The 13,396-nt window shown below is 51.0% G+C and overlaps 6 protein-coding genes across 6 annotated transcripts; 2 read left to right on the top strand and 4 right to left on the bottom strand.

Annotated features, from left to right (window-relative positions):
• Positions 1 to 222: 222 nt before the first annotated feature.
• Positions 223 to 2,137, bottom strand: VE01_08621 (uncharacterized protein). The gene is made up of 4 exons (XM_018278042.2): positions 1,767 to 2,137; positions 1,547 to 1,714; positions 1,084 to 1,485; positions 223 to 1,015 (listed from the first exon to the last, which is right to left on the bottom strand). Exons 1-4 carry the CDS (start codon positions 1,991 to 1,993, stop codon positions 316 to 318), a joined length of 1,497 nt encoding a protein of 498 aa, XP_018126728.1. The 5' UTR covers positions 1,994 to 2,137; the 3' UTR covers positions 223 to 315.
• Positions 2,138 to 2,690: 553 nt separating this feature from the next.
• On the top strand, positions 2,691 to 4,119 carry VE01_08622 (uncharacterized protein). Its single transcript, XM_018278043.2, has 4 exons — positions 2,691 to 2,965; positions 3,026 to 3,237; positions 3,297 to 3,597; positions 3,673 to 4,119. Exons 1-4 carry the CDS (start codon positions 2,804 to 2,806, stop codon positions 4,111 to 4,113), a joined length of 1,116 nt encoding a protein of 371 aa, XP_018126731.1. The 5' UTR covers positions 2,691 to 2,803; the 3' UTR covers positions 4,114 to 4,119.
• A 1,499-nt stretch (positions 4,120 to 5,618) lies between these two features.
• PLR1_2 (Pyridoxine 4-dehydrogenase) lies at positions 5,619 to 8,166 on the top strand. Its single transcript, XM_018278044.2, has 5 exons — positions 5,619 to 5,961; positions 6,025 to 6,107; positions 6,183 to 6,411; positions 6,530 to 6,761; positions 6,810 to 8,166. The coding sequence occupies exons 1-5, from the start codon at positions 5,910 to 5,912 to the stop codon at positions 7,201 to 7,203; spliced, it is 990 nt and encodes a 329-aa protein (XP_018126730.1). The 5' UTR covers positions 5,619 to 5,909; the 3' UTR covers positions 7,204 to 8,166.
• On the bottom strand, positions 7,120 to 8,118 carry VE01_08624 (uncharacterized protein; the record flags this gene model as incomplete). The annotated part of the gene is made up of 1 exon (XM_018278045.2): positions 7,120 to 8,118. One exon carries the CDS (start codon positions 8,116 to 8,118, stop codon positions 7,270 to 7,272), a length of 849 nt encoding a protein of 282 aa, XP_018126732.1. The 3' UTR covers positions 7,120 to 7,269.
• Positions 8,167 to 8,458: 292 nt separating the features above from the next.
• Positions 8,459 to 10,158, bottom strand: VE01_08625 (uncharacterized protein; the record flags this gene model as incomplete). Its single annotated transcript, XM_018278046.2, has 1 exon — positions 8,459 to 10,158. Exon 1 carries the CDS (start codon positions 9,977 to 9,979, stop codon positions 8,459 to 8,461), a length of 1,521 nt encoding a protein of 506 aa, XP_018126766.1. The 5' UTR covers positions 9,980 to 10,158.
• Positions 10,159 to 10,379: 221 nt separating this feature from the next.
• On the bottom strand, positions 10,380 to 12,959 carry VE01_08626 (uncharacterized protein). The gene is made up of 2 exons (XM_018278047.2): positions 11,959 to 12,959; positions 10,380 to 11,897 (listed from the first exon to the last, which is right to left on the bottom strand). Exons 1-2 carry the CDS (start codon positions 12,608 to 12,610, stop codon positions 10,549 to 10,551), a joined length of 2,001 nt encoding a protein of 666 aa, XP_018126734.2. The 5' UTR covers positions 12,611 to 12,959; the 3' UTR covers positions 10,380 to 10,548.
• Between the last annotated feature and the right edge of the window lie 437 nt (positions 12,960 to 13,396).

The following is a 13,396-nucleotide window of genomic DNA, read 5'->3' on the forward strand; positions in this document are numbered from 1 at the left end:
AGTTTGGGCCTCGGAAGTTTCAGTTACTTCTTGCCAAAGGCAATTCTTCATAGAAAAGTCAGTAGTGCAGTCTGGAATTGCTGGTATGCTGGTACTGAATAGTTGATCAACTCGTTCTATTGACTAAGACTCGTAAGTTATAAAGGGCAGTACACACCTGTTTGAATGACACTGCATATCATCACTTGTGCATATTACGAAGACAGAACGCAATGAGGTTATGCTCTTCATTTGATGTTTTAGTATATTTCTATAGTATACGTCGTGCGCTATAGAAGCAATGCCTCTTCCACCGTCCGTACCCTTCACTATGCCTCACAAACGACCGCCTCTAATCCTGATCTCTAAAAGTCTGAAAGGAACATACAAGATAGCGGTCAGACAAAATGCAACCTCGAATCCAATATCACCTGTCGACTTTGCAATCGGGCCCTCATACCACAACTGCGACATACACGGGACAATCAATCCAAATGAGCAGATCCCCGCACCCAGCGATGCAATTCCGGTAGGCAGCATTCTCCAGTCTCTCCAAATCGTGTGGTCGTAGGACATGTAGTCGCCTTTACGGATAAACGCAAACTCGACAATCATAATCGCGACATAAGAGGCGGACCAATAACTAATTATGCCAAGAAAATTCTCCAGCGATGCGAAGAAACTGTGCGCTGCCTCGATGGACACTGGGATTAGGACTGCAGTGGTGATAATCGAGAAAGCAGCGCGAGGTGCACGTGTCAAGATCGGCAGGAACATCTGCATGTTCAGCGCAATGGAATACATGCTAATAGCGATATTCCCGATAACGGAGAGTGCCAGGATGACAGCGACGAACTTGCCGAACCCGCCAGCGGGAGACAGCATAGCCGTCACGACACCGCCAACCGAGTTAGCTAGGTTAGCGGCGTCCCATTCGGGAACGTTTGGGATAGCTCCGCCGATGGCAGCGCCCAGGATGAGGAGGAGGATAGAGGGGATCGCCATCCCAGTGTAGATATAGGTGAAAACTTTCAATCTGTGGAAGGTGTTAGCAGACAAGGTCTTTGGGCGGCTGGAGAAGAGAGAGATAAATATGTAGTATACCTCGACGCAGAAGGATCGATATAGATACCGAAGTCCGACACAGTTCCACCAAAGGGAATCATAAAACCCGCAATCAGAGATGCAAAAGAGAGAACTGACTGCGCCGTAGCAGGCGCCTCTGGCACAGTTTGATGCGTGAGGTGCTTGCCTCCGCACCCGACAAGAACGAGGATTGCTACAAAGACCGGAATCCAGCTGTAGCGTTCGTAGATGTGAAGAACTTTATAGCCACTAAACGAAACGACGAGTGCGATAATGCAGGTTATAACGATGCCAACGTTGACGCTGATGGTGCTGTCACTTACAGCGGCCAAGGTCTGGCCACCTACGATAGCGGCGATAACAGTGAACCCAGTTATGGTTGCAGCGTTGAGAAGCAAGATGATACTAACGCCAAAGAAACTATGACTTGATTAGCAAGCTGTGCGAGGTCGGTCTATCGACGAGCATTGCTGAGACACACCCAAAAGCGTAGCGAGCTTGGATCATTTGTCGCATTCCAGTCTTGGGTCCGAGGGTTCCCATATACGCCGGCACGATGGTAGTGAGCAGCGTGAAAAAGATGATAACGAGCGAAGAATCACGAAGACTCAGGCCATAGGCGAGTGTTCCAAGCATTCCTGTCGGGATTCTACCAGTCCATCAGTGAAGGCCAATTGTCTGGACATGCGATCATAACATACGGCAGAAGACATAGCAATGCCGTGAACCAGATTGTAAACAAATTGAAGACTCTTTTATCTGTCCTCTTCTCTACGGGTACCGGAATGATACCGTTTTCCTCAACGCCCCATCCAAGAATCTTGCGCCAAATGGCGCTTTTGGGCTTCAAGGCTTCATCGAATGACGATGACTCAACTGGTGTTGAGGATGGTGTAACAGCAACTTTTTCCAAATCATGAGCGTCCATCTCTGTCGGGGGGGCTGGATTGAGAAGTCCAAAGGTCGTAGAACGTATTTTTACTGTTGTGTGGCGATCATGGGGGATGGGGTGAAAAGAAATCAGGCTCGCTTAAGTCTTCAAACCTGTTGGTTGATGGTGTCTATGTCTTATTTGAGAAGCCCCTGTCCTGGATAAATTGCTTCAATACCAGCGGCTCATGCTGATAGGGTAAACAATGGGTATGGAAATTTGAGCTTCTTCTCTATTCCTTGCTGCAACTGAAAGATATTAAGGAGGTTGGAATTCCACTTTTCCGTCCCACTAAAGACGGCTACCTACGTGACGCTTTCTACCCCACGCAATCATAAACGGTAAGTTGTACGGAGTATTGCATTTAACACCTTGGCAAAACTGTGAGCATCTTGGCCAATTAGCTTGAAAAAGCTTAGCCGCCATCCAAGGACATCCAGGAGCGGTGGGAGTCACCGCTTGCTCCTCAGTTGGTGACATTTCAAGGGGTCTATTCAAGCATTAATTAGATCCGAAGCCTTTGCTACGTTTTAGCTACTTCGGTCGCTATACCTCCTTGACCAGCCGCAACAATTTTTTTTTCAAGTACGAGATATACATACCATTGTCAGAATTCAGACCAGTACTCGTTATGAAAATGAGGTAGTGATACCGCTATATTGATCAGAGCTGTTTCTTAGCAGCCAAGTGCGCAAAACAAAATCATTGCAGCTCCTGCGGAGTTGGGTTTAATCTTCACACATATCTAACTATCTTTCACCAAACTTTTACAACTGGCTTGTTACACTCTTGACGAGACTACTCACAATGGTATTGCACAATGACACCGATCCGGTCGAGCTGGCTACCCAGTCTTGGATAATGTACTCTGTTGGAATGGCTCTAATTGTGCTGCGGATGGGTGCACAGATTAAACGTCACGGCCTGAAGGGTCTTAAGCCCGACGACTATCTGATGTGTTTAACAGCTGTAAGTTGCTCCTAAGATTCCCACCACGTCCTATGATCTGACAGCGTTTCTTATCCACAGGGTTTTTACACGGCTCTGATTGTCACCCTGATCGGCTCGGTTTCTGGTGTTGGAGGAAACGGTTTTACCGCTGATGTGGTTGCCACATGGACAGACGCGGAGAAGAAAGAGCATATCAAAAACGCGATACTTGTTCAAGTTTGTGAGCAGTTTATGCTAGCGACGGTATACTCTGTCAAAGTCTGTATGCTTTTAATCTACGGTCGCCTCACGTAAGTTTGATTATTGCATTCATATTACTTTGAAGAAGCATCTGACGGTTGTACTACAGTATGGGCTTAAAAGAACGTTTTGCCGTGAAGCTGCTTGCTGGCTATGTTGCGCTTGGATTTATTGGCACGGAATTGTCCATGTTCTTGCTCTGCAGGCCATACAACCAATACTGGGCCATTCCGCCCAACGACATCGACCAATGCGCTTTCTACAGAAAATACTCTCTTCCGCAGGCCGTTTTTAATATCTCTTCCGACGCCCTCATGCTTGCCATTCCGCTGCCCTTAGTGATCCGCTCTCATTTACCAACGAAGCAAAAAATAGCCATGGTTTTACTCTTTAGCATGGGTCTTTTTGTTGTATGTCTCCAGTTTCTCTTCACATACCACCCACCTCGAGAGAACAAACCCCATCTCACTTGCTAACCAAATCAGATCATCGCCGGTATTATGTCAAAATCCTTTGCCCTCCTCCCCCAAAACCTTGACAACATCGTCTATGCCTTCTGGTATCTGCGCGAAGCCTCAGTCGCCGTCTACGTTGCAAACATGCCGCTCCTCTGGCCCATGATCCGGGTCATAACTAAATTCATTACGCGGGAGAAGGATACAACTGTGTCTAAAAGCACAGGCAACAGCGCAGCGTACGAACTTAGGACCCGCAAAATGCAGAGCCAGAGATTGCCAAACGAGGAGACGGAAACTTGGGATCAAAATTCTAGCCAGGAGATGATCGTGGACAGGGGGGTCATCTTCAAGAACCAGACTTTTGAGGTACAGGTAACCGAGAACAAGAATTATACAAAGTCGCGTGTTTATGATGAGAGAGAGCACGGGGAAAACGTTTACAGGGTTGATGTAGACTCAAAGTCTTAAGGGCCACTGGATTTATGGGCGAGAGCTGGCCCAGCGGTTTACGTCGTCTCTCCTTTTATTTTTATTTTTTAAAAATCTAGTATAGAATTTATTTGATACCCTTGGTTCTGGTATATGCTATCCAATGTGTGTAATGGGTTTTAAGGGCAACAAAGTAGCTGCGACGACAGGGGACAGAACACGTTCCATAGACACGAAAAGGAGGATGAAACGTTGTGTGACATGAAGAGACCCATGATACGTTCCCTCACGCGGCTTCATTCAAGTGCGCTATTTAAATGGGTCTGGTTATGGGTTGACGAACTAGGGCCATTGACAGCGATCATGTATGGATCGATCGACGGTCCGGGGTGACGCGGACCGTGCCAGCTAGCACAGTCTGTGCGAGGGAACGTGGAACGCCTCATGAACAGAGATTGGACCAACAAAACCAACAAACTGTAGGGGGTGTTAAGGGCCGATGGTAGTGCTATTCGTCCGCAAAGATCCGATCTACAAGATTGCGCTACCTTAGTTTTCGCGGGTCGTCCCTCCGCCTACTCTCCATAGCGTCCGCTTCTCTATGGAGAATATGTTCCACACGGTTTGGAAGCGCTGTCAAGAAAGGGGCTAACTAGAGAGGTATGGATCACTGCGGCAGGACAGTTCCGCCGTATGAATCTGACGCCTTCCTTTCTTATCCCAAGGCCCGCTCAGCATGCAATAGCCTCTTTTCTTTACGAAGTGTGTACATAAATTGCATTTACTTAACCAAGGTTGCGAAGGAGGAGGTTGGGCACGGCAGTCTCTGGTCAGGGTCAGGGTAAAAGCAAAATACAGGCATCACTGCAGTAACTGGGTCCGTGCGCCCGCGGAGAAACTCGACTATGGGATATACTACGATTCCCAGCCAAAATCCGAGCCGAGTTCTCACTTTTGTTGCCTACGCTACTATTTGTGGGCCATGATGGGCACCCGCTCTGGCCCCGAGAGCGCCCGGTTCCGTGCCTCCAATCCGTGCCAAGCCCGGCTTCGAAGCCCTACCAAGCCGAGAATCCTACTCAGCTCAACCGGGACCCAGCTCCGACCTACCAACCGATTGGTGTCCGCCGTGCCTCCAGTACAGTTCTGCCGCCGGAGTCACACTGGTCCGGCAGGTCGGCCCTTCTCCCCAGGGCCGCGTCACAGCCGGAAGTAATTCCAACGCGTGGAGACCCGTTTATTCTTACAACATCCAACACCCCCAAATCACAATGAGGGAATTTTCCGTGTCAAAGGGTGTCGCAACCCCTGCAACGCCGCCTGCATTGGCGGCCCTAACCAAATTTTGGGATGCATGTCGGCGTAGCCACGTACAGAGCCACGGTGTCATTTTGTTCTATTCTTCTCGAAGATTGTACCCGTAGCCACATAGCAATGCGTACAGTTCGACAAACTATCTTCTACTTTATCAGAGCTCAGAAAACATGTTACCTGAGGAACGAAGAAATAAAGGTGACAAGGGCAGTGTTGCTATGATGCACTAGCCCACTAGCCTCATAACAAGCATGTACAAGCATTCTTGTCCGTTCTACCCGCTTTTTATTGGGCTTGCATATGTGGGGCCTGCATGTAGTTTCACTCCCATGCACCTTAGCGCTTACCTTTGGAGAATTGGCTGTTGAACCACCCCTAGTCCGTCTTTCCATCGATTAGGGGGAATTTTAGCGCCCATCTTCAACTCCACAGAAGCACACCAATCTAAGAATGGATAGAGTCACTTATCTCTGTAGGTGTAACCACTGGAATTGAAACTACGAGACGAGCCAAAAACGATCATGCCAGAAATCCTAGGAAAACAAATTGGCCCAGCAGGCTATGGTCTCTTGGGTGGGTCAAGTTTATTCAGATGTCTAACAGCCTTGAAATAACCCACGCTGACGAGCAGCGCAGGGTTGACGTGGCGTTCGGAGCCCCTATCTGAGGAGGACTGCTTCAAAGCCATGAGAGCCGCCCTGGCCAACGGCAGCAATTTCGTAAGGCACCTCACAGAGCGATACTTTCCATGCTCTACTCTCGATGACGAGTCGATTGGCTGATGGTTTATCTAGTGGAATGCAGGGGAGTTCTACGGGTCTCCAGACTTCAATTCTCTGACACTTTTGGAGAAGTACTTTACGAAGTACCCCGAGGATGCTGACGAGGTTCTGTTAAGCGTCAAAGGGGGGCTAAAGGACTGGCAGCCGGACGGAAGTCCAGAAAATGTCCGCAGCTCAGTAGACAACTGCTTGAAGCTTTTGAATGGCAAGAAGAAGATTGACATGTTTAAATGTGCTAGAGGTATGGCAATAGATCCTTTTCATTGACTCGATGTGGTCCCGCCTGACGCACTCTTGGAATTGCCTATCCTTCTCATTTCCGCTTATAAATGCAGCAAGTGCTAACTTTGATTATCTAGTGGACAAAAACATTCCAATTGAGACAACTTTGAAGGTGCTAGATGAGGAGTACGTAAAGACTGGCAAGATTGGAGGGATTGGTCTATCAGAGGTCTCAGCGGATACTATTGAGCGGGCCGTCAAGGTTTGCAAGATTGTTGCTGTTGAGGTAGAGGTTTCCTTATGGGCAACAGACATCTTCTCTAATGGAGTGGCACAAGCTTGCGCACGCCATAATCTTCCCATTGTTGCGTACGTACAATGAATCCTACCCAGGCTCCATGACTGATGAGAAAGCAGCTATGCACCCATTGGGCGCGGTATGTTGACGGGACAAATCACAAAGCCAGAAGACATCCCTGAAGGAGATTTCCGCAAGACGGTACCCAGGTTTCAAAAAGAACACTTTGGAAAGAACCTTAAACTCGTCCGGGAACTAGAGAAGATTGCCAAAAGATTGGGCTGTACACCCGCACAACTAGCTATTAGCTGGGTCAGGAGTCTCTCCAGGAAGGGCTGGAACCCGGAAATTATCCCGATTCCGGGTTCGGCGACAGTGGATCGAGTCAATGAGAACGCAAAGTATGTTCCTCTGAGTGTAGAGGATCTTGCGGAGATCGATTCGATTTTACAGTCGTTTGAGGTAGCTGGGGATCGATATGGTGGCCATGCGGCCGAGTTCATGGATGGGTGAACTTATCAGCACAGTTTATAAACTGGAATGCGAATCCTTCTCATTTGGCCCTCACCATCCATCAATTTAAAAAACCATTGTTGACCACACTCTTCTTGCGATCCCTCCGAGCTCGCGCGCGGAGAACTTAAAATCTCCCTCTGCCGTTCCAAGCCGCGGTTTTCGCTCCAAAATTCCCTCAAAGGATAGACACAACGTCCCCTCAGCCACTGGTCTTCCATTTTCCAAGCTAACAATTATCTCTTGGTCTACCACTGCCCGTGGTGGGTGGCTTGCTCTGGTATCTTGCTGCTGCCGTCCCCTCTTCCAAACTTTAAAGATAATCTCCGGCCGCCGCCGGCAGACCTTCACCCCTATAACCTGCATCACATGCGATTCCTCGTGTTCCAACCATATCTTAGCATCGCGGCTTAAACCGCGGCCGCTCTTTGATGTAGCGGCCTCTAGCACGCAAGTCTTGTAGCCAGGCCCGGATCCTGGGGCCCTAAAAGGGCCCCAGGATGCGTCAGGTTCTTTCTGAACGCCTCCAATTGACACCGTCGCTCTCCCAGTCGAAATAACGTCTTCAAAGCACCCAGCTTCAACAATCTTCTTAATTAGGCAGTTGTGAAACTCCATCGCAGCTACTTCGTGCGGGTCTCCAGGCATTGTAATGAGAAGGGATTCTGATTCTTCAAAATACAGCGCCTTGCGTGATCCTGGAAAAAGAGGTTGCTCGTCGTCGTCGATGCTAATATATTTCTTAGGAAACCCTGTGACTAGAACAGTGTGGTCACTAGTAGGGTCGCAGCTGGAGGCATTATACAAGAGCGCTTGGAGAGTCCTAGTGAAGTCTTTTGGGTTTGTGAAGTCTATCGTAGCTTCCACATCTGACAACCCTTCGAGATCCACATCTGGTTCCGTAGTCATACCCATACTTGTGTTTATTGCAGTATTGCGATAACTCTTAAAATTTTAGCTGAGGAGTGAAACATTAAATTCTATAGTTTAATGTTTAATGTTTATTCCAAATTGTCAAAATTATTAGAATTAGAAGTAGTGCAAGGATGTGTGGGTGGGCACTAGTCATCTATTGCGTAGTAATGAACAAATATCAAAGCCCCACATTTGAGACGGGAAGTCTGCTTAGAGGCGTCGAGAGTCAGGTCATTATCAAATCGACACCGCTGCCACCAAGGAACGTCTCGTATTCCCATCCTCCCATCCTCCCATCCTCGCTTTCCACATAACAACCACGATTCCCACACCCAACCCATCACCCCACACACTCCCTAACCACCTCTCCCGTCCACCCCACCCTCGCAAACTCCCTCAAACTCTCCACATGCACCGCGTGCACAATCTCCGCCTTCCACCCTCCCCCCACCTTCTCCCAACACGCCGTCGCATCCCCCACCAGCACCACCTCCCCCTTTTCCCCCTCCCCATCCACCACCCCCAAATTCCCCGCCATCCTTACACTAGTACTAACACAATGATCCGTCGTCAGACCCGCAACATACAACCTCCTCGTCCCCGACGCCCTCAACATCCTCTCCAACTCCGTCCCGATAAACGCGCTATTCACAGTCTTCGTCACGATATGCTCCCCCGCTATCGGCGTCGTGTAGGGCATCCATGCGAACCCCGCCGCGTCGGGGTGTAAAGGCGACTTTGGATCCTGAGACGCGTGGCGGACGTGGATTATCTCTGGACCGGCGCCTGGGTGCGCGAGGCGGAGAGCGCGGAAGTGCGAGAGCAGCGTGGAGATGTTTGATTCGTAGCTGGGGTTTGAGCGCGCGGGACCCCAGTGCGTGGGGTGCGTGAAGGCGGTTTGGGAGTCGATCAGGAGGAATGTCGTGGCTGTGAGAGGGGCTGTCGATAGGGAGCCAGGCGCGGCCGCGGACGCGGACGCGGGAATTGGTGCAGGGTCTTCCGTTGACGAGGGCGCTTGTGCTAGAGGGGGAGGAACGTGTGTTTGCGGCTCACTTACAGGAGCGGATTCCTCCATATCCACATCCCCCCTCCTCTCAGACGTCGACGTCGACATCTCCATCTGCATCCCCATCCACGGCGCCGGCCCCGGAAAAAGCTGTTCCTGCCACCTCTCCGCCCCCTCCACCCCACTCAACGCCACGCCCGCCTTCCCCCTCGCCGCACCAGTCTCAAACGACGTAGACGCATTCTTCACATCCGCACGTGTGATATACGCCCCCCCCACCGCGGTAAGGACCTCCATATCGGCTTTCATCGCATTAGCCACCTCATGCGGCTGCATCCCCGCACTCGCCTCTCTCCCAGCGATATGTCGAATCGCACTACTGCGTTTCTGCTTATCCATATCATCAAGCGTATGCGTGTGCGTCTCCTCGGTATATCGTTCAATAGTAACAGTCCTCTCTTCCCCCTCGATATACCGATTCCACACCAACTTCAACCCCACCAGACACGTCGCGCCGGGGCGGCCGCGTCGGGCCGTCGGAGTGGCCGGCGCCGTAATGGGGTGTTTTCGCCGGTTGCGACATTCCCAGAGCTCGTAACCGGGAGTGCGCCCAGTAGCGGCGCGGGTCTTTTTGCGCACGTAGACGTTGTCGATCCAGGGCCAGAGGGCCAAAAAGTGAGAGAGGGGGAGGGTGAGCGGGGTGCGGGTTATGGAGAAGAGTTGGTGGCGGGTAAGGGACATTTGGGAGGGGGTGAGGGAGAGGGGGATTTGGATTATGGGGGTGGTAAGGGGGGTGGGTGCGAGGGCGGGGGGCGCAGAGGGGGGAGGAGAGGTGATAGGGGCGGGGGAGGTCATTGTGAGAGTTGATGTTGATCCAGAGGGGGTGTGGTTTTTTTTGTGAATTTTTTGGAGCAGGGTGGAGAGGCGGCGAGAGCCTTTGGAGGGGCTCTGGGTGAGTATCCCTCGAGATAGGAGGGGTATGGGAAGTGCGGTTCTCTTTGTGTCAAGACTTGGTGACTGTTGTGAAGTCGATGGATGTGTGGACGTTTCAGCTAGGGGTGGTTGGTTGAAGTGAGGTTGAGGTTGAGGTGGGCGTTTGAAAACTGGTGCCTGAGGCTATAACTTTTGGCTTATAACTACCACGCCAGGCATTGATGGGAAGTCAGGCTGTTGTCAAGTAAATGTGATTATAGACTATAGAAGAGGTTAGTAATTGCTTCAAACCCGAAAGGCTTTTGGATATTGATAGATTGATGGTAAAGTTATTATTAAGGTACTGATGTTGAAAGTTTATTTATTTTAATGTTGATAAATATATAGTAACCTCCCCAGAATATTTTATGAAAACCATTAAACCCATTTCCCTATTTTGAAGCCCGTAGCACCTTCGTAACCCTCATAAATTCATACCCGATAAACCCATTTTAGTAATCGAAATCCTCAAACATCACCGTCTCCCCCTCCAACCACTCCAGAACCTTACTCCTCAACGGCTTCCCTGCACAAAGCATCCATTTCGTCCCGCCCTTCTCCCCCACTAAATCCTCCTTCTCAATCCTCCTCTCCCACACCACCCCTCCATCCTTCACGATCCTCCCTAACACCTCTCCTTTATCCACTCTCCCCCCTAACCCGCCTTCTGCTCCCACGCCGGTAATAAATAATCTCAGCGCTGCACCTAGACCTTCGATTTTCTTCAGTGCATCCGCTACGAGTCCTAGATCCGCTTCTCGCACCGTCCAGAAGAGCGTCACACCCTTATCGACCTTCGAGCCTATTAGAGCAAGGAAGGGTGTAATACCGACTCCGCCCGCGATATACACCGTTTTCTCCCTCCCTCCCTCGGTAAGGTCATCGTCATCCACAAACTCCCCTCCAAACCCCGACACCGGCACCGTAAGCCCCCTCTTCCCCCCATCCCTCTTAAACAAAAACCCCGTCACCCGTCCCACCTTCCTAATCGTAATCTCAAACTCCTTAGTCGAAGCCCCCTCCTCCACCGTCGCCGGAGGAGAAGACACCGTAAACGTCCTCACCAAATCATCATTCAAGCTCTGCGGATCCTCATCCCGCATATGACTATACCCCATCCCCAACTCATCGCTGAAATCAAGGACGACATACTGTCCCCGTTTCCAATTCGCGGCTTTATCGAGCCGGAACCGGAAGCGCGATATACTCGGCGATAGCGACGTCTGGGAAAGCAGTGTTGCGGTGCCTGCGGCCCCGGCCTGCGCGGTGGCGCCGGCGGCTTGCTCGGCGGCAAGGAGGCGGACGCGAGGATTGTAGGGGGATGGTTCGATGGGGGTTGCGCGGAAGGGGAGGGATGTGGCGATGAAGCGGTATTCTGTAGTTGTGAATTTTATCGCGAGGTTTGTGTGCGGGAGGATCGCGGAGGCGGCGGGACCGATGAGGATGTCCACGCGGCCTGTTAAGTAGAGCGCATTCCCTGTGGCGAAGTCGGGGATGAGCAGCGAGGCGAGGGGGGAGAGACGGTAGTTCCCGAGGGTTTGGTAGAGGTTGTTCCCTGAGTATTCGGGGTAGACGAGAGTTAGTTCGCTGGAGGTGTTGGTGAGGATGCGGATGAAGCCTGGGGGACCGCCGCGGTGGTTGGTGGAGGGGGAGGTGGGGTGGGAGGAGGAGAGGAAGAAGAGGTCTGCGGCGTGGATGAGGGAGATGGCGGCGGGGGGGAGGGGGAGGGAGGTGGAGAGGAGGGAGGGGTTGGGGAGGGCGGGGTGGATGGTTTTGCGGTTGAGGTATTTGGGACAGTTGCCTGGTGGGGTGTTAGTATATATATTTCAATATATTAAGTCAGGGGAGGAGGGATCACGCACCTAAACTCGTCTCAATTTTCATCACCAGCTGCACTTCCGCTGCACCACTGTCCTTCTCAGGCTCCTGCAGCGCACCAGCTATCATCCGCCCCGAAAACTTAGCTCGCAGCCGCGATTCCAGATCGATGGCCAGGCCACTCATCAGCGCGCCCTTCTCACCTCCCTGTACTACCTCGCCCGGCGTCGCAGCCCCAAGCAGGATCTCCATGACGGGATCATGTGTGCGCGCGACGCTCGACTTGATAGCGATGATAGACGGGGCGATGGAGCGCGCGAAGGCTGGCTCACCTCCCCATAGTGTCGTCCAGGGGCGGCCTTGCTCGTCGACGGCGCCGAGGGCGATGAGAGGGGAGCGTTGGAGCACGCTGGCGGCGAAGGGGGAGAGGAAAGGCTGCGTGGGGTTGTCTCGGTCGGGGATGTGGAGGGTGTGGTGGAGGCTTGTCTCGCCCTCGTGGAAGGGGAGGATCTCGTGGATGGACATCTGTTGTTGCTTGGGGGGTGGGTTATATGGTATGTGCGGCGGTGGTGGGGGGGTTGGCGGGGCGCAGGTGAGGAAGGTTATTATGTGGAGAAGGAGGGTGAGGTGGTGGATGAGAGTGTGGGGGATGGGAGATATGGGATAGTAGGGTTGCTTATAACGGGCATCTCTCATGTCTTTGATAGACACGACATTTCTTGTGAAGATTAATAATCTTTATATGGGTCATTGGAAGTTTGTAGGTAACGCATCTAGATCTGGGCCCTATGATATATAATTAGTCAGCGTCGTGGTCGGTTGGTGTTGAGTACTCGTCGGTGTTTGGTGGCATTAGTAAGTAATGGCGGCAGTGATGAGGTCATAGCGAGTGTCGGTGAGGCATGCGATGTGTGTTAGGATGTTTGGTAAGTAATCCAGATAAGTATGAAAATAAGTATATTAAAGAGGATAATATGCAAAAAAAAGGATATGAAGATATTAAGACATGATAATCGACAGCAGACGCAAGGTATGAGATATAGAGGCGTATTTATAGTAGTACAGCATAAGACTTCATCTAGATAACACTCTACTAACACAAAAGTCTACATAACGTGACCAACCGTAATCTAATCGAACGTGATCCACACGTGACAGCTGACACAAAAGTTGGGGAACTAACTGGACCCTGGAGTTTCTTGTGGTGCCTGAGTTTCTCCCCGTATTTCTGCCTTATTTCTGCCTGGTTTCGGCCTTATTTTTCGCCTTTCCTTTTCCTGTTATGTTTATACGAGACGTCGTTCTAATTTTGGCATCTTCGGTTACTCCCGACTACTCCTCTTCCGGTATAGTCAACACATCAGCGAGGCTGAGTTGGCTCCTTCCTGGTAGATTCCTGGTAGATTCCTGGTAGTGATTTGTTGTCTCACCAACCAAAAATCCCGTTAGTTCCAGCTGAGACACTGACACGGCTGTTCCCTG

Source organism: Pseudogymnoascus verrucosus (assembly GCF_001662655.1).
Source record: "Pseudogymnoascus verrucosus strain UAMH 10579 unplaced genomic scaffold scaffold_54, whole genome shotgun sequence".
Taxonomy (NCBI): domain Eukaryota; kingdom Fungi; phylum Ascomycota; class Leotiomycetes; order Thelebolales; family Thelebolaceae; genus Pseudogymnoascus; species Pseudogymnoascus verrucosus.